The sequence below is a fragment of the Elephantulus edwardii genome, unplaced genomic scaffold (genome assembly GCF_000299155.1).
Source record: "Elephantulus edwardii isolate Elephantulus edwardi_28Jun2011 unplaced genomic scaffold, EleEdw1.0 scaffold00440, whole genome shotgun sequence".
Taxonomy (NCBI): domain Eukaryota; kingdom Metazoa; phylum Chordata; class Mammalia; order Macroscelidea; family Macroscelididae; genus Elephantulus; species Elephantulus edwardii.
Genome location: NW_006400190.1, coordinates 220633 through 239401, shown reverse-complemented (window position 1 = coordinate 239401; position 18769 = coordinate 220633). Strand labels below are relative to the sequence as shown.

At 55.3% G+C, this 18769-nt stretch overlaps 1 protein-coding gene and 1 pseudogene across 1 annotated transcript in view; one reads left to right on the top strand and one right to left on the bottom strand.

The window, feature by feature from the left end:
- PACS2 (phosphofurin acidic cluster sorting protein 2) overlaps nucleotides 1–17535 on the top strand; it is a 71280-nt gene extending 53745 nt beyond the window's left edge. The window contains exons 8-23 of the mRNA XM_006902698.1: nucleotides 4412–4569; nucleotides 5867–5957; nucleotides 6191–6265; nucleotides 6476–6615; nucleotides 7037–7169; nucleotides 7865–7969; nucleotides 8177–8283; nucleotides 8500–8654; nucleotides 9313–9423; nucleotides 9645–9753; nucleotides 13784–13826; nucleotides 15226–15268; nucleotides 15580–15715; nucleotides 16077–16303; nucleotides 16448–16561; nucleotides 17417–17535. Coding sequence (XP_006902760.1) covers nucleotides 4412–4569; nucleotides 5867–5957; nucleotides 6191–6265; nucleotides 6476–6615; nucleotides 7037–7169; nucleotides 7865–7969; nucleotides 8177–8283; nucleotides 8500–8654; nucleotides 9313–9423; nucleotides 9645–9753; nucleotides 13784–13826; nucleotides 15226–15268; nucleotides 15580–15715; nucleotides 16077–16303; nucleotides 16448–16561; nucleotides 17417–17535 — 1866 coding nt within the window. The remainder of the gene's footprint in view (nucleotides 1–4411; nucleotides 4570–5866; nucleotides 5958–6190; nucleotides 6266–6475; nucleotides 6616–7036; nucleotides 7170–7864; nucleotides 7970–8176; nucleotides 8284–8499; nucleotides 8655–9312; nucleotides 9424–9644; nucleotides 9754–13783; nucleotides 13827–15225; nucleotides 15269–15579; nucleotides 15716–16076; nucleotides 16304–16447; nucleotides 16562–17416) is intronic.
- On the bottom strand, nucleotides 47–4230 carry LOC102865115 (annotated as a pseudogene).
- Nucleotides 17536–18769: the final 1234 nt, after the last annotated feature.

The window sequence follows — 18769 nt, the reverse complement described above, 5'->3', positions numbered from 1 at the left end:
TGGGTCACACCAGAAGGGGTGACACTTAGGAATAAAATGACCATCCCTAAGAATGGCCAGAGACTAGAGACTTCAACCAGCTGTTTTTATCAGCCCCAGAGGAGATCAGTGATTCTGGATGGAAGAAGCGGGAGGCAAATAGAATGACATCCGTTCAGCTGCTAATGTTGGAAAAGTGTCATGATTTGTCTGGGAGTGACTGCAGGACCAACTTGCTGTAATCCTATTAGGCACAGGTTATCCAAGATCAGGTTTATTTTGGCCTCTGATTATTTTTTTTCCAGTCTTCCAATCATTTATTATTAATAAATTTCCATTTTCCAGAAAAAAAAATCACGGTCATCATTGTGATCTTCTTGGTCCAAGTCAGGGTTAAGTGTCTGACTCGTAGAAGATTTGACTGGTGGGCTGTCCAGGGTGCAAGACGGTGTGCTGGTTTTCAGTGCTGAAATAGAAGGGCAGGGTCAGCTTATCTTTGGCTTCTTTTTCTTTCTTGGACAGGTGAAGGTTGGAGGTTAAACGAGCTATAGGAGCCACCTGGGTAGCAGGAAGGTCTGGCTGGGGTTGGGATTCTAAGGGAGGCACATTTTGGAGATTCAGGCTGTAGTCGGGCTGGATGGAGAACCACTGAGTCTGATGGGTTGGACATTGATGTGGCCTCTGGAAAATGATGTGTGCTGAGGTCTGACCCATCATGCCACCCAGGTCCCCTCTATCTGTGTAAGACTGCTCCGTGCCCCCATGGGGCCTGGGCCATGAAGCTCTTCATGCAGCAGGCCCAGCACCTGCACCTGCTCCACTGGGGAGCTGGTCTCATAGCAGAGTCCTGACAATGTAGAGTGTGCAGGGGAGGTGAAGCAGCAGCAGCTCAGTGAATCGAGAACAGTGGTAACAGGACCAGGACGCTTCTTCCGGCACAGGTTGCTCAGTGTACCCACGGCTCCCCCAGGAAGGGTCTCTCCAGTCTCTGACTAATTGAAGGGGTCTCTGAAGAGATCATGGTAAAACCACTCAGAGTGCAGATTTCCTGATAAGTGCCTTCAAGAGACTGTGCCCTTCCCACTCTGCCGAGTCCCAAAGCAGGACTAAGCCCCCGGGAGCCAACAACGAAGCCAACATCTTCGTCTCCTGCCCAGCACCTTAGGCCATCAAGAATTAATTTTACTTGGGTCCACAATGAACACCTGTGGGAACACCAGCCAAGAACTAAAAAGAGGTATTGCATTGAGCTGATCTGCAGTTGAGGTCTTCTTTAAAGTGCTGGAAAGCAAGGCTGTTAGTTTACAAACTAAGGGAGGATGACCCAAGCCATGGTGTTTTTAGTTGAGGTATTATTATTGTTATTATTATTATTATTAATTAGTGTGTGCGTATGCTGGCGCATGCCATCAAATCAGATCTGACTGGTACAGGAGGAGATTGTCCCTCCTTCTCCAGCAGAGCATCTGGTGGATTCAAACCATTCTCCTCTGGGATTGCAGTGCAGCTTCTTGCCACTAGGCCACCAGAGCTCGCCAGTTGTCTTTTATGTATCTGAAACTTGGACCATGAATAAAAAAGGGTAAAGAGTGTAGAATATTCTTGTACTGTTTAGGGCAAGGATGGCAAGAATTTGTCCCACATCCTCCAGGTGTGTTATCAGCAGTGACCAGTACTTGGAAACGTCCAGGGTCAGGAAGGAGAAGACTGTCAGAGAGATGGATTAGCACAATGCTGCAACGTGGTAAAGCTGTGGGAGCCGTGCAGAGTCCGGCAGTACACACTGAGACTTGACAGCCACTCAGGCTCCTCCCAACAACAAAATAAATCAGTGATATATGAGGAATGAAAAGAAAGAAGGCACTAGAAATGGTACACTACAAAAAGTTAATAGAAAAAAAGCGTGGAGAAACTAAGGAACAGAAAATGCAAAAAATAGTAAAAACAACTATATGGCAGAAGTAAATGCTTATCAGCCATACTTTATATGTAAGTGGATGATAGTACAGTATTTCAGAATGAATATTTTAAAACAAAAACAGACATGATCTACCTCTGTCCACCAAAAAGAGAGTCACTTTAGATACAAAGACACAAAGAGAAAGAAAGCAAAAGAAAAAGAGTAAATTATATTCCATGCAAATTGAGAGATTCCAGACCACAAGAGAACTGGACTGAGACTGTTACTTTCAGGCAAAATAGCCTGAGTCAGAGGTTTTCAGGAGACAATGAAGGACATTTTGTGTTGGCAGTAGGTTCAATCCAACAGGATGATAACACAATTATAAACTTACTTGAACCTAACAATGTTGTTGTTATGTGCCATCGAGTCAGAACTAACTCTGACTCATAATGACCCTGTGTACAACAGCCCGAAACCCTGCTCTATCCTGTGCCAATCTCACTGTCCCATTACCCCAGTCACTGAATCAATCTACCTCATAGAGGATCTTCCTCTTCTATTTTGTCTCCCTCCACCCTCCCAAGCATGACATCCCTCTCCAAGGACTGGTTCCTCCTTACAACATGTCCAAAGTATGTCAGACGAAGCTTCAGAATCCTTGCCTCCAAGGAGCAGCCTGGTCTCACCATCTCCAGGACGAACTTGTTTGTTCTCCTAGCAGTCATGTTATACTCAATACTCTTCTCCAACATCACAGCTCAAAGGCATCAATTCTCCTCCTGTCATCCCTAATCATTGTCCAGCTTTCTGATGCATAGCAAGTGATTGCTAAGAATCTGCTGAAGATTATCCAAAAACGACTGGAACCACACATCAACAGAGAACTACCAGAAGTGCAGGCTAGGGGTTGTGGTATTAGGGATATTGTAGCTAATGTTAGATGGATCTTAGCTGAAATTAGGGAATACCAGAGGAATGTCTTGTGTTTCATTGGTTATGCAAAGGAATTTGACCGTGTGGATCACCACAAACCGTGATTGACTCTGAGAAGAATGGGAATCCCAGAACACTTGATCATGCTTATGCTAAACCTATACTTGGACCAAGAGGCAGTCATCAGAACAGAGCGAGGAAACACTGCATGGTTCAAAATTGGGAAGGGCGTACGCCAGGGATGTGTCCTGTCTCCATACCTTTTCAATCTGTATGCAGAACAGATTATCTAGGAGGCTGAACTCTATGAGGAGAAGTTTGGCATCAGGATTGGAGGAAGACTCATCAACAATCTACATTATGCAGATGACACAGCCCTGCTTGCTGAAACTGAGGAGCACCTGAAGCACTTGCTGCAGAAGGTCAAGGACTTCAGCCTTCAATATGGATTGAAGCTCAACATCAAGAAAACAAAGATTCTCACCACTGGGACAATTGGCAGCATCAGGATAGATGGTGAAGAGACTGAGATTGTTAACAGCTTTAGTTAGCTTGGCTCCACAGGCAACACTCTTCGCACTTGCAGCCAGGAAATTAAAAGATGTATTGCAATGAGAAAGTCTACTGTTAGGGAACTTATAAATACTAGAACAGAGATTAAAAAAAAAAACCAAACCCAAAACAACATAATTAAGAAATCACAGAAACAAAAAAGTGTTTCTTTGAAAAGATCAATAGAGTTTACAAGCCTTTGGTTAGACTGATCAAGAGAAAGAAGCAAAAGCAGTGAAGACATTACTGTGTCCCTTAGGAAGTGAGATGATTGGGGCGGCTGTGGGCAACAGCAGGTGGCCAACTGGAGAGCCTGGAAGACATGGACTAGCTAAGAAAGAAACACCAAAACGGACTTTCATGGAGACTCTGAGCCGAAAATTACAAAGGAGATTCAATTAGATTCAAAAAGTTCCCAATTCAGGACCAGGAGGCTTCACTACCAAGCAGTTAAAGAATTAACACCAGTCCTTCCAAAACATCCCCCAGAATAAGAGGAAATAATTCCTTAAGTCTGCCTGGTAGGTGAACATTATCTCAGTGCTGAAGCCATAGAACCACACGGGGACCGCAGCCTCCCTCAAGCTGCTGTGGGATCCTCATGTGATGTCTGTCAGAGGATCTGAGCACTTTAGTTGTCTGCAGGTGACAGAACCCCCGAATACTTCAGCCCGTGAAAACAGTGCAGTATGCACCTCAGTGCAGCAAGGAAGGACACTTCATCATGTTGCCCATGAGGAGAACCTTTGACCAGTCCAACAGCTTTTCATCACTGAAGAAAACCTTCCTGTTGTAACAGCTGAATTTATTTGTCAAAACTCATGTGCAGGTGAGAAGACACTGCCTTGTGTGACAACGTCCATCGGACCACATGTGTCAGGGACCCTCAGGAAATGATCCCAGGTTAAGTAATAGGTTGCTGTGGTGTTGGGACATGCAGGCAGCACAGTGTCTTGTGCTGTGGTCCAGCTCAGGTCCCAGTGGAGGCCCTGGGAAGGCCACCCAGCCTGTCTGCCCCACACTCACACCATCTGGCCCACCCAGGTGCTAGACTCGGAGCAGGACCCGACTGAGCATGTCCCAGAGGTGGAAGAGGACCTGGACCTCTTGTACGACACCCTGGACATAGAGAACCCCAGCGACAGTGGTCCTGACATGGAAGATGATGACAGCGTCCTGAGCACCCCCAAGCCCAAGCTCAGGTGAGCGACGTCCAGTGGCAGGGCACAGGCTGGGGTGCCATCCCAGGAAGGAATCCTGAGGCCTCGAGAAGCCCGTCAAGGTCCAAGGAGTCTACCTCTTGGATCCAACCAGCTCGGGTCCTGGACAAGGGCCACCTGCCTTTGAGCCTTAGAAGGTGCCTGTGGCCAGGCCAGCTGTCTGCAGTGGGCCTTCAGTCCAGGGGTGCTGGTTGGACTGTACCTAGAGCTTCCCCACATGGGGAGCAAGGACGTTGGGAAAGGCTGGGTGCTGGGTAGGGCGGTCAGTCAGGTGGAGCATGGAAAGCAGCCAGCGAACCTAAACTGAGCATGTGGGGAGCTGTAGGGCGGAGACTGAAGACACAGGACAGCTGGGGTCTTAAGAACAGCACAGATGTACATGAGGACTAGTGAGCTGGCAGGACCTGTCCCCTTGGGGGCCTGTGGGAAGCTGTGAGTGGGAAAAGGCAGAGGTGAACCTGAAGGGCGAGGCTGGTGGAAGATGGCAAGGGGTGTGTCCAGTGGAGGAGAGCCCTGCTGAGGGGGGCGGGAGCAGAGGCTCTTTGCAGGCCTGATGGCCGTCCCCACCCCAAGGAGGGACGTGTGAAGACCTGCCTAGACTGTCAAGAATGAGTGTGATGGAGCGGGAGGTTGTGACTCGAGCCCCCAACACGGGGCCACAGCCCACAGTGCAACTGGCTCTCAGCTGGTGGCCCTGGGATGGGACTTGCTGGCCGCAGCCATCATAACTCCGTGGCTCATGCCTATCTGTGTCACAATAGGGGCCTGTCCCCTTCACGCCAGACCCTGGTCTCCCTTCAGCCTCAGCCATCCAGATAGTTCCTATAGAGAGCCAAGGGAGAGTCCACTGCCTCGGCCATGTTGCTGGAGACCAGCACAGTGAGACCCAAGCCCAGGAAGAAGTGGTGGCCTCAAGCCAAGTGAGGATGCCACCCCCGTGCACAGTGACCCTCCCTCATGTGACTTGTCCCCACAGCTGAGACTAGATACTGAGGTGTCTGGATACCGTGCAGCCCTCAGCCACTCATTCCCATCACCCCTGAGCATGGCTTGACTCGGCCTGGGTCTCATCTAATGGTCTGTGGTCACTCCGCAGATGGAGGGCTCATCACGCCACAAGCCGCCTCCTTCAGGGCTGGGTGTGAGCTGTTGACCCCTGCCACGAGGCAGTAGGAGTCGGATGCAAAGTGGGCCTAGAATGGAGGGTCCCCAGCTTCCTGTGCTCTGCCTGGGGCCAGGGCTGCACACGGGTCCTCGACTAGCCTTTTTGTCCCCTCAGGCCGTACTTTGAAGGCTTATCCCACTCCAGCTCACAGACAGAGATCGGCAGCATCCACAGTGCTCGGAGCCAGAGGGGGCCGCCCAGCCCCGTGAGTGGGGGACAGGGACCTGAGAGTGGAGGGAGGGGCAGAGCTCCATGTAAGTAGAAAGCACTGGAGGACCCCATTAGGAAGATGGGGGACGTTCCCAGGAGTGGTGGTGTGGATGGGGTACGGCAGGCCCAGGCCTCCTGAGGTCACCCTCCACATCCCTGACATCCTGTCCCCCATCTCCAGCACCCCTCTGTCCACATGGGTCCCACACTTACGCTCTCCTCCTGTAGGCCGAGGCACCAGAGAAAATGCGGCCTCTGACTGGCCGGCAGTTGAGTGAGCCCATCCCTGACCCAGCAGCCCACGTAAGTGCCCCCTACTAGCAGGCAGCTGGCCAGGTACTCCCCTAACCCCACCTTGGCCCTGAGCACCTGCTGTGCAGCCTGCATTCTGGGGTGGGCTGGGGCACCCTGGATGCTCAGTCTCCAGGCAGACACAGCTCAGGCTTGTCCCCTGACATGGGGCTGTATCCATGGCTGTGCCTCAGGGGGGACCCTAATCATCATCTTCCCCAGGGCACCCCAGTGCGAGAACAGCCCGGCCCACCCCAGGACAGCCCTGAAGCTGAAGTCTCCACCTTGGATGTGTTCACTGAGCGGCTGCCGCCAAGCGGGAAGATCACCAAGACAGAGTCTCTCATCATCCCATCTACCAGGTGAGTGAGAGGTGACTGGGGATGAGGGGAGGTGGCACCTGGGCCTCAGGGAGACTCTGGCCTGGGGTGAGGGGCAGCTGTTTGGTTCTGGGCCTGAGAGGACCCTGCTCCAGCAGTGTTACTGGTGGCGGATGGCCTGGAGGAGGCGAGTGGGAGAAGTGTACTTGCTTTCTGGGCTCTTGTGCTGTCCACTTGCCCTGCCCTAGGGCAACACCACTGTCTTCTCTCAATTCCACACGTGCTGAATCAGCCCCAGGGCACAAACTGAGTTGAGCTTGAGTCCAGCTGTGGGGTGCCAGTGTGAACCTCGGACTGGAGAGGCAGTGAGCGAGCCCTCAGATGGCCCCTTCAGGTCTCTCACCTCCACCATTGCCACTCTCGCCTTTGCCCTGCCCCACCCTTACCACATCCCCTCCCACAGGTCTGAGGGGAAGCAGGCGGGTCGCAGAGGCCGGAGCACATCCCTGAAGGAGCGGCAGCCAGCACGGCCACAAAGTGAGCGGGCCAACAGCCTGGACAGTGAGCGCTGCCCAGACACCCGGAGCCAGCTACAGGTGCGGGCAGGGCGGGCAGTGTGGGGATGGAGGGACAGGGCTGGGGACTAGGCAGCAGGTGGCGTGGGGTGTCAGGGACCGCAGCGGGGAGGAGTGAGGGGTCAGGAACCGCAATGGGGAGGTGAGACTGAGAGTGGTCAGGGTGGGAGCCTGGAGTGGTGGAGCGTGCTGTCTGGGAACAGGCAGGACCAGGAATGCTCAGGGCAGGGGACCAGGGAGTGGCCAGGCTGGAGTGGTCACGAGGGGCTGGGAGGTGGGGGGCTAGTGAGGGCGGGACTGACAAAAGCAGGCTGGTGAGGGACAGGAGTGGCCAGGCTAGGACTGGGAGGAGTCAGAGTAGGGGGCTGGTAGAGGGAGAGAGGTTGGGCAGAGAGGGGGTTAGAAAAGATAAGATGGGGCTATCAGAAAGGGAAGGTGGGGGGAGGGGCTGAAGGGAGGAGTCAGTGGAGGGAGGGGTGGGACTACTGGGAGAAGGCTTGTGAGGTGGGTGGGGCCAGTGGAGGGCCGGATGTGAAGTGGACAGGGTCCTTGGAGGGGTAGGGTGGGTGTGGGGCGTGTCAGTGGAGGGAGGGGAGGTGGGCGGGGCCGACAGAGGGAGAGAGGGGAGCCGATGAGGTAGACAGGAGCATTGGAAGGGGAGGTGGAGGTAGAAGACAGTAGGAGAAAGAATGGGGTGTGATGGTAGACTGACTCAGATCCCCAGGAAGACCGTGTATGACCAGCTCAACCACATTCTGATCTCTGATGACCGGCTGCCGGAGAACATCATCCTCGTCAACACCTCGGACTGGCAGGGCCAGGTGGGTCCGTGACTTCTGTGCACCCTGTATTGGGGCCTGGGGGCTCTGTCGCAGGTGCTGTAAGACCTCTCAGGCTAAGAGCCCCAGGAGCTCCATGTCCCACCCCCATCTTGGGTGCTTAGAGAGAGCAGAATGCATGCAGCCCCTGGGACGTTGGCCGAGGGCCTGTGGACTCCTGGTCACCTGATCGGAGGTCTCTACCTGCAGTTTCTCTCAGATGTGCTGCAGCGACACACGCTGCCCGTGGTCTGCACCTGCTCCTCCGCGGACGTCCAGGCCGCCTTCAGTACCATCGTCTCTCGGATACAAAGATAGTAAGTTTTGCAGTGGCCCCAGGGTTGGTCAGGGCCCCTCGACCCCCACGTGTGGGAGAGTCTGACTGTCAGTGAACTTGGGAGAGGATGGGGGCATCCGTGAAATGGTCCCCCAGTGCAAGGGCAACGTACTGTCACAAAGGACTGCTGGCCAGAGGCCAGAGACCACCGTCCTGAGTTGCCTGTGTCTTCTCTTTGTGCCACCCTGGACTGTAGCTGCAACTGCAATTCCCAGCCCCCGACACCAGTCAAGATCGCAGTGGCAGGCGCCCAGCATTACCTCAGTGCTGTCCTGCGGCTGTTTGTGGAGCAGCTGTCCCACAAGACCCCCGACTGGCTTGGCTACATGCGTTTTCTCATCATTCCCCTGGGTGAGCAGGCTGGGCCCATGTAACCGCCCTGTGCTTCAGGGTCTGAACTCCCCTCCAGTGAGGTTGTAGTCATCGCAGCTCAGAGGCTTACCTCATCAGAGACTCAGGGGACACCCTCTAGCAAAACCACAGTGGTTCAGACATCCCTTCTTCTGGGTCATCCCTCCCCAGCAGGGTCATGGCGGCCCATAGAGCCTGGGGGCACACCGTTCAACAGAAGCCCCAAAGATGCCCCGCAGTACGGTCATGGGCGCTCAGAGGCCTAGAGGTAGTCCCCTATGGCTAGATTGGCTGAGTTAGTGCTGACATCACATACAGTTTCTTTATTTTTAACATTTTGTGCAATTATCACTTACACAATTTCAGTTAAGTAAAAGGCATGTTCTTCCTGGAAAGACTTCTCCAGGTGGACAGCAAGTACAGTTCTCATGTCTTTGACCTGGATAGCCTGCCAGGCCTGTCATGTTTTGCTGAGCAATGGGCAGTCATGGACAGTGGTGCTGTGGGGCACCAGTCAGACACTCAAACATGTGTGCCAGGCATCTACCCAGAGGTTGTCCATCCAGACCTCCACATCCACCCAAGAGGTGGGGGAGCCCCTTGCTGGCCCCAAGGAAAGCATCTTGAGATGACAACTGTCCACGTTTCCTGCCTGCAGGCTCCCACCCCGTGGCCCGGTACCTGGGCTCAGTGGATTACCGCTACAACAACTTCTTCCAGGACCTGGCCTGGAGAGACCTGTTCAACAAGCTGGAGGTCCAGGGTGCAGGTGGAGCAGGTGGGCAGGCCCTTCAGCATATCTGCCAGTCTTAGGCCTGTGCCACAGACCCGTAGGCCACTCGTCTCATATGTCCCTCACCTCCCACCTTCCCCCAGGCCTCCCAGGCCCTTTGGGCATACACCTCACCCCTCCAGCACAGCTCTGTCCCTTTAGCATGCTTTTCATCCCAACATTCCCAGGCTGACATGGCCCTGATTTGTCTCTCGCAGTGCAGGAAACCCCAGACATCGTGTCCCGAATCACTCAGTACATTGCAGGGGCCAACTGTGCCCACCAGCTGCCCATTGCGGAGGCCATGCTGACCTACAAGCAGAAGAGGTGAGGCAGAGGTGGGCATGGGGCATCGGAGACCAGAGGGGCCTGCACTTTGGCCAAGATGAGCCTCGTCAGTGCTATGTCCATTCTCATTTAAGGCTTTGACTGAAAGAACAACCCACCCATCACCAATTGAGGGCAAGTGGGGTCCTCAGGCAACCCCAAGAGCCCTGTAATAAGGTATCCTGGACTTAGAGCCAGAAGGTATATTGTCTAAGGGCAAAGATGAGTGTGGTGAGGGTCTCCCCTCACTCTCAGAATGATTCTGCTGTCATGCATCCGAAGTTCAAGGAAGGACGTTAGAAACGGCCCAGGCGTGCAGCTCTGTAGACTTATATTGGATTTGTCTCACCTGAATTCAGCCTAGGCAGGTGGGCATCTCCTGTTTAGGAGGCTTCCTGGCCTTGGAGGGCAGGGTCTGTCCTGAATTACTCTTTCTCCACTGACCCATAGGCCAGCCATTTGTCTTCCCCAGGAAATATCAGGACACAAGCCAGAGGTCTGATCTCCCTTGCGGTGACCCAAACCTTTCTGACCGAAAGGTTTAGACTGCAGCCAGTTGGAGGTGAACTCAGTGTCTTTGTTCAGGTGAGGATACACGAGCCTCTCCAGTCAGGACATGGTCTTCGTGAGGCCGCACTGCCTTCTCCTGGGTCAGAGCCTCTCTTCACCATGAGGCTGCACCAGTCTCTTCTTAGACACGATTTACAGCTCCTCTGAGGTAGTGTCCCTGTCTGGACGACATGTGTTCCCTGCAGCAAGAGGATGTTTTGCCCTATCTTGCCCCCATGACAGACCCCCTTTCCCTGCCCGTGATCTGCGGTGTGTTGTTTCCAGAGCAGCATTGTCCCATTTGAAAAGTTGTTGGTGAGCTCTGAGCTGGTGGCCTGTTGCCAGAGTGTGTTGGGTCTGTGGGTCCCCACCCTTCCCCTTGACTTTGGGTGTGGCTGGACCAGCACCTCAGCTGAGACCATAGGACCCGATGCTTCACTAGCTTCTTACACAGCCTGGACATGGTCAAGGTCCCAGTGGATGTCTCAGGCATCACAGCATCCTAACGTGTCTGTATCTTCTCTCCTGGTGGCTCTCTGAAAAGGAAAAGGAACTTTCACTTTGATTTTACCCTGAGGTACCGGTGTCTCTGGTTCCCCCGTCTGTCCCCTGCTCCATCTGTCCCTCTGTCCCCCATCTGTCCTGGGCTGGTCGTTGGGGCTTGTTTAGCAGCGTCAGCAGGTGGGGATGCAAGTGGCCGCCAGCCACTCAACAATGTATCTTCATTTTTTACCCCCCCCCAGACTATGGGTCAGCTGGGAACTGCCCACTCACTGTCCAAGGCATGTGCCCTTGACTGTGGTTGCGGCCCATCCCTGAGTCATTCTCCAAGTGCCCAGAGAAAGGTGTTCAGAGTACAGAGCCCTTGGAGACAAGGGACAAACTCCTCTGTCCAGTTCTTTGGCTTAAAGAATGGACCAGCTCTGAGCCCTGCCTCAAACTCGTGCTGTGTGAGGCACAGAGTTGCCTTGGGCAGCCTCTTCCAGTCCTTCCTGTGAGCACTGTTGCTGGTAAAGAGGGGCTGCCTCAACAAGTACCCCAACCACAGAGGGCCAGGGAGCTTGAGGAGACATATCTATCAGGGATAGTGCCTTTGAGCCACAGATGGCCCACTGTGCTTGTCCCTCAGCCTAGGGCAGAAGCTAGTTTCCAGAACCTTCACGTCTCCTCACTCAGTGTGCTCCCCAGTCAGGAGCAGGGTCTGAGCACCCCACCTCTGTCTGCTAAACAAGCCATGCGGGGCAAGAGGAAGAGAAGCCTGGTGCCTCGCCACGGGTCCCACACCAGCCTGGGGGCCAGCCTGGCATGAGGTCAGCTGCAGCATGCCCACACAGCCAGGCCATGCGGAGAGCCAGGCCATGAGGAGACCCTCATCTCCTGCTATTGGCTCAGTCTGAGTGAAAGGATCATGAGGGGCCCATCTGCACGTGACAGAGGTGACACTCGTCGGGGGGCTGCTGTGCTATACTGACGGGTGGGTAGGTGCAGTGAAGCCAAGATTGGCTCAGAGTCAGCCCCCATGCCCATGGTTGGTCCACACCAGCCACCTGCCCCAGCACACAGGTCTCCTGGGCTCAGTGTGTCACCAGTGTCAGGCTGGGCGTGACTAAGTGTGGGTGTTGTCTGCATGGCCCAGGTGGCATGGCTGTGAGTTGGCAGCGTTCGGAGCTGTGGCCGTACCTGCTTCTCAGCTTGGCAGCTCCGCACACAGGCCAAGCATGTGGGCGCGGGCGGGACTTGGTGGGCAGGAATGCTGCTCTGCTTTATGGCCTGCCAGCCCAAAGAAGGCAGGTGTCTGAGCTCTGCCAAGAGGGGCAGAGCAGGGCTTCCATGTAGGCAGTGCCCTGGTGCCACTCACCTGATCAAAGTGGGGCACAGCTAGGGAGCCCTGTGTAAACTGTGCCTTCGGACAGCTCTCCTGGCAGGTCTGAGCACAGAGAAGACGTGAGTGTGGAGCCATCCATACCAGGTTCCTCAAGAAGTCACCGCTGCACCTTGCTTGGTTTAGAGGCTAACCTGGACTCTAGGGGCACTACTGTCATCATCACCATGTCGTCCTGAGGACGGACAGAAGGGCAGCTGTCTCCTCCTGAGCTCTCCCTCAGAAAGAGGACAGAGGGGTTGGCGTATGGTAGTTCCTGACCAGAGTGGACGGTGGACCAGACCAGCTGCAGAGGGTTTATTTCACCCGACACTGGCCGAGGTCTTGGGGATCAGGGATCAGAGGGCAGCCCCTGGGGTAAGACAGGTCCACTTGGTGCCAACCAATCAGGGTCTAGATGTGCTGTCTTCGGGTGCATAGTGCAGGAGGGAGATGGTCGCACTATGGACAGGCCTCGCAGCACCTTGTCCTGGGCGTGCCCTGCAGGAGTAAGAAGTTGCACTGACTGATGGGCGAGGGCTCGTGGTCACTGGGAGCCGCCTCTCACTGGTCTGACTGCTCTCTGTGGCCTGGCCCCGGCCACCGTATCGATAACAGCACTTTCCTGCATTGTGTACAAGAGTCACTGTCAGCTCATGAAATCTGGTCCTGCTCTTAGGGAAAGGAGATGGAGAAAACCTGCAAGGAGAAAGCTGAGATTGCCCAGAAGGAGGTGGCTGTGGGCAGCAGGGCAACATCAGTGGTACTTAGTCACCAGCCAGCAACAAGGCCCTTGGTGTGCTGGCCACCAGAGCCATGAGCCAGGAGGGGGGTTGCAGATGGGATCTGACAGGCTGCCAGAGCCACAGAACTGGTCAAACTCCCCTTCAGGGGCAGGTGGATGAGCTTGTAGCCAGCACCCTGGAGGACAGCCCAGCAGGGACTCTGCAACACCCAAGGCAGAGTGACCCGTGACCAGGCTCAACTTGACACCTGGGCCTGGGCTGGGCTGAGCCGAGGTTCTCTAGTGCTGCAGGAAAAGGTCTGGTGGTGTAGCCTGGCTGCACTGGCTGGGGCTGGCCCCCTGTCCTCAGAGCACCACCCCATTAGAGCTGGGGTCTCTGTACCTGAGAGGAGCCTGCACTGGCCCCAACCTTGAGAAGCATTGTGGGTGCATACCTGCCTGATGAACTCCTGTGGGTATCAGATGACGTCTTGGGGCTGGGTCAGCCTTAAGACACTCTTTGAGGGCCAGATCTGAGGGGAATGCGTGATGTTATGCCTGATAGTGCCATCTGGGGCCAGTAGAAGGGCCTCAGAGGAGTGCCAGTAGCACCTGGACTGGGAGAGCAAACCCCTTTCCATCCAAATCACCCTCTGTCCCCCAGTTACCCTGCCAGTCCCCAACAGCCCCATGCTCCTGCACACATGCCCACAGCTGGTCTCAACCACAGAGAAGTTGACCTTGACATCTCACCCTTCCTGGCCAGGAAGGGAGACCGAAGCAGGCCAGGGCACACCGTGGGGAAGTGGAGGGACGGGGGCTGGCGAGGCTCTGGGAGGAGGTGCGCACCGGCCTGTGCTAGAGGAGAGCGCTGACTGACTGCTTTCCTTCTCCAGCCCTGATGAGGAGTCCTCCCAAAAGTTCATCCCCTTCGTCGGGGTAAGTACTTCTTGCATGTGGAGGTTGGACTGGGCTGTGCTCGTGTTCCTGCTATTGGAACGGCTTTATCTGCATGGTAAATGGCAGCTTACCAAATTCATTGGGGTCAAGTTCATATATTTCAGACCCTTCCCCACAAATGTGAGCGATGCTTTTAATCTTCCCATCTGACATTTCAGTCCTCCTCATGTTTGACTGGGGCTGGCCTAGGCTTGTGGGTTCTCGGTTTGCTTTGAGTGCTGACTGTCCCGGGGTGGGTGTCCTGAGACCTAGTCCCCTGCCCACCTCTCAGAGCCCTGCCTTGAGTGTTGGGATAGGTGTCACACGATGCTGACAAAGGACGAAGTTCCCAGGCCCAGTGGGTGGACTTGGTGCTGACCCCTGTGAGTAACTCTGAGTGCCTGGGCAGACCATCTCCAGATTTCAGTGGGTCTCCAGGCCTGCCTCCTGAGGCACCGCTTAGTGGACCCAAACCTGCAGCCTTTAGTTCACGGCCAAGTGCATAAACCGGCTCCACAGCCCAGAGACTGCTGGACATCAATGACAGGGGGACTGTCAATGTGAGTGTGTTTACCAGGCTCCCATGCCTCCCTTCACCTTGTCATCACTTCTGAGGACCCCACCATGGGAGCTTCTCATGAATTCCAGTGACTGTGGTGAGACCAGGGAGCCTGGCCTGGCAGGTGGGGCTTCTGCACCTCAGTTTCCCCTCTGGGCTCCAGACTAGGGGTGTGTCATTCAGCAAGGGTCTGAGGCAGTGCTGTGGAATCCTTGAAGGGCGTGCATGCATTTGGAGCAGCAGTGTGCCTAGAACTTCTCAAGGTGACAGAGATTTGTGGTGTCTCCTGTGGCCACCACTAACCACGTGGGACTCTTAATACTTGGCCGCACTCAACTGTTGGACAACACAGATCTAGAAATCGCCCCATCAGCCCATGGTACTTGCCTCCAGTAGCATGTCAAGATAGTTTCCTGGGGTCCCCACGCTGGGCTACAGGTACCCCTAGCTCTCTCACCTCTGGGTTGTCAGAGGCTTTGAAGTTTTCCTGGGACTAGAGTCTTGTGGGGTGAGGGTACCGCCATGGTGCTTCTGAGGCATCTATCTCCCTTTTGTAGACTGTGTTTCTTCAGAGCTGGGCGCATCCTGGACACAGGTCTGTGTCCCGTGAATAAAAAGGTAGCCGAGGAACATGCCTCATGTGTGCCAAGGCCTTCCTGAGCATGCCCTCTGACAAACAATGAGTGCTACCCTGGGCTCAGATGTCCTCCACAGGCAGGGGCCAGAGCCCAGGGCTTAATTCATGGCTGTGCTGTTACGGCTGTCAGGGCCAGAAAAAGCTGGCATCTTAGGGGCCCGCAGCCGCCACTCCTGCCCAGTCAGCTGTATGTTGCTTTCTAGGTTGTGAAGGTTGGCATAGTGGAACCATCCTCTGCTACGTCAGGTGACCATCCCTCTTCACCTTGTCTGGGCGGGAGGGACCCTGAGCCCGAGGGATACCTGGCTTCCTGCAGGATGCCCTGTCCCTGAGCCCAGCTAGGTAAGGGCAGGGGGAGCAGGGAAGCCTGCTGCATGACTCTCAGAAAGGACTTGTGAGCTTGTTAAGCAGGGAGGGCTGTGTCAGCCACAAGCAGGGCCATCAGTGCCTCCTGGGCACCCCATTCCCTCACCCCGCTGCTGCCCTCATGACCCTGTGGCTGCCTTGAGGCAGAGCCCTGGGGAAGGGCTCACTCTTGCCCTGAATTTTCCCCTAAGGTGACTCAGACGACGCAGCCCCGTCCAGTGCCAGCCTGCTCTCCTCCACGCCACCGTCCATGTCTCCTGTTGCCAAGGAGGCCTCGCCCACCCCACCCTCATCCCCATCCGTGAGCAGCAGTCTGTCTTCGCCAAGGTATCCTGGCTGCGAGGCCCCACTCCAGGAGCTGCCACCTTCTGGGGATGCGTGCACAACCACTGTCCTCACTGAGGCTGGGCTCAATGAAGCTGGACCAGAGCAGGACTACTGCTGGGTGGAGTCTTAGAACTGAACTCTGCCCCCAGGCCTCCCCCACCCGAGGAAAGCTGCTTTGTCTGGCCAGTCTCCTGGAGGTGGCCTGTAGGCCCCTTAGCGTTATGGGGATCATGTGTGGACTTTAGGTCCCCTATGTCTTATCGAGCAAGGACAGTGGGCAGTTGCCTAAATGTACCAGAGGACAAGGGATTGCGGGCAGGCTTGTCACCTCATCATTGTAAGCACCCCCATCTTTCCACAGCCAGGGTATCGGGGCCGAGCTGATGGGGCTGCAGGTGGACTACTGGACAAGCACGCAGTCTGCAGACAAGAAAAGAGACACGGACAAGAAGGACCTGCCAGCCGCCAAAAACACGCTCAAGTGCACTTTCCGGTCCCTCCAGGTCAGCAGGCTCCCCAGTGGCAGCGAGGCCACGGCCACGCCCACCATGTCCATGACCGTAGTCACCAAGGAGAAGAACAAGAAGGGTGAGGTGGGGGGCAGGCCGGGAGGGGGGTGGCAATGGGTCCCTGTGCACCAGGAGATGTGACAGTGCCCGCAGCACCACGAGATGGGGGGCTGCGGGGATCCTTCCCTGAAGATGACAGCACAGCGAGGCCTCTTCCCCCCAGTGATGTTCTTACCCAAGAAAACCAAGGACAAGGATGTGGAGTCCAAAAGCCAGTGCATCGAGGGCATCAGCCGCCTCATCTGCACCGCCAAACACCAGCAGAACATGCTGCGGGGTGAGTGGGCGTTGGGGGGGCGGGTGAGGCTGGGGGCGAGTGCAGCGGGGACCCATGGGGGCGGGGCCACATGAGGGAGGGGGTGGGACTGGATGGAGGAACCACGGGTAGGGGTGGGATTACCTGGGAGGAGAGGGGCCACCTGGGAGTGGGCAGGTCTGGGTGGGTGGGAGCCACATATAGGGGCGGGAACACCTGGGAGTGGGCGTGGCCACAGGACAGCTTTGAAAAGCTGAGAGGTGGAAGGACAGTGCTTCACTAAATGGACAAAGAGAGAGGTCACTCTTCTTGATGTCCTTGGCACCGGGATACAGCCCAATCGCATATCTCTGGGCTGTAGGACATGAGAAGAGGCCCATTGGATTTGCCCATGAAAAGGGAAAATTAAGCCAGTTTGAACATTGAGGTTACACTTTACTATTTTAACCACTTGATTTTCCATGAAATGTATGTTATATAACCTTCTTTGTACACTTTTATATAAAATACTTAGCTGCATATGATACTTCAGATTCCAAGAAGATCCCCCACCCATTCTGCTTTTGAGGAGGGGGTGTAGTTGGTTGCTTTGGGCTCTCCTTGGCCCCCGTTTGCTTGAGCCCCAGTCAGGGAACTTAACCTTCTGTGCCTCCAGCACCCAGGAGGCAGTGTGACCTGGAGGACCTGGTCCACCACCCACTGGCCACTCTCACTCGCTCTGCAGCCATGCTAAGATGTTGGCTGAGTTCAGAGGGCCCCCCTTGGGCCTGTGCTGCCTGGGAGTGGCTGCCCAAGGGTTCAGTCTGTCCCCAAGGAGGGCTCCTCTTGCACCTCACCCTTTGGTCAGCCAACAGCTCAGGGTGCTCTCATCCACAGTTCTCATCGATGGGGTAGAGTGGAACGATGTCAAGTTCTTCCAGCTGGCCGCCCAGTGGTCATCCCATGTGAAGCACTTCCCTATCTGCATATTTGGACACTCCAAGCCGGCCTTCTAGCTCCCACCAGCCTGACGAGCCAGCCAGCAGGGAGCCAAGCAGGGACAGAGCGGGCAGCCATGCGGGCAGCCCGAGAGGCCACGTAGCCAGCTGCCAGCTGCTTTTCTGTTAACATTTCAGTTTACTACACAGACAGATGCTTCAACAGAGCAGTCTTACGTATGAATGTACTTACAAGCTGGACACTAACGGACGCTCCTCTGCAGGGAGCACTACTACTCTGCTTATTAACCAGAATGTCCGTGGGGGTGCTGGGAGACGCGGGAGAGGGGGCTTTGTCTCCTTGCTCCTACCCACAGCAGGAAGGGTTCTCAGCTTGGCACCCTTCCTCCATGACACAGGCCTCTGCTTTCTCAGGTAGCCACGGTGCAGGAGGGTGGATGCTCCTCTGCACAGGTGAGGGCCGTACACTGAGCAAGAGCTCACCTGTCTGCACAGGGGAGGGGCCTGTTCCTACAGGCCACAAGGACATGGTGGCCAGAAGCCAAGGATCCCTTGGCTAGAGAAGCTGCAGGTGCTACTGGGCCGAGTTGGAGAGAATGCTGAGGTAGAGCCTAGAGGGGGCAGTCCCAGCCCTGCCCGTGCCCCACGGGCCCCCTTATGTCTAAGACCCTCCTCAAGTGTGGTCCTCAAGGCATTGGTGGTTTTATAGTGGCAGACATTTTTAATGCTTTTAAGTACATGTGATAGTATAGCTGCCAAACAGATGTTGCTCTTCTGATGTCCAGTGCCCACTGGGGCCAGGGCCTCTATGCCCCTACTGTCTGCCTGCAACCACACGCCCCATCAAGACCTTCCCACATCCTTGAACTGTTGTGGAAAAGCACTGCTACTCCTACGTGCCCGTGCGGCTGCACTCCTCAGGCAGGGGCCACTGAGTGTGGGAGAAACCCTTGTAGCCTCACGGGACCCCAGATGCCACCCTGAGCACCTGGGCACTTAGATGCTGCTGGGGTTGGCAGGGTGTGTATCCGCCTTCCTCCCACTGGGCACTACTCGTACCCTGCTAGTCCACCCTATGCTGGCAGTTAGCCATCCAGGACTGACCCAGGTGCCCAAGTTGAGATTTGAGATTGTGATGAAAGTGGAGGCAGATGCCAGGTTGTGTGTCTCCTCTGCACAGTCACATGGTCAGTTAAGGCTCAGGCAGGACCAGCTGGAAGTGCCAGCCTGTTGGGGGCAGGCTTGCAGTACCTAGAATGGATTTCCTGTGATGGGGTCGTGGGATCCCCAG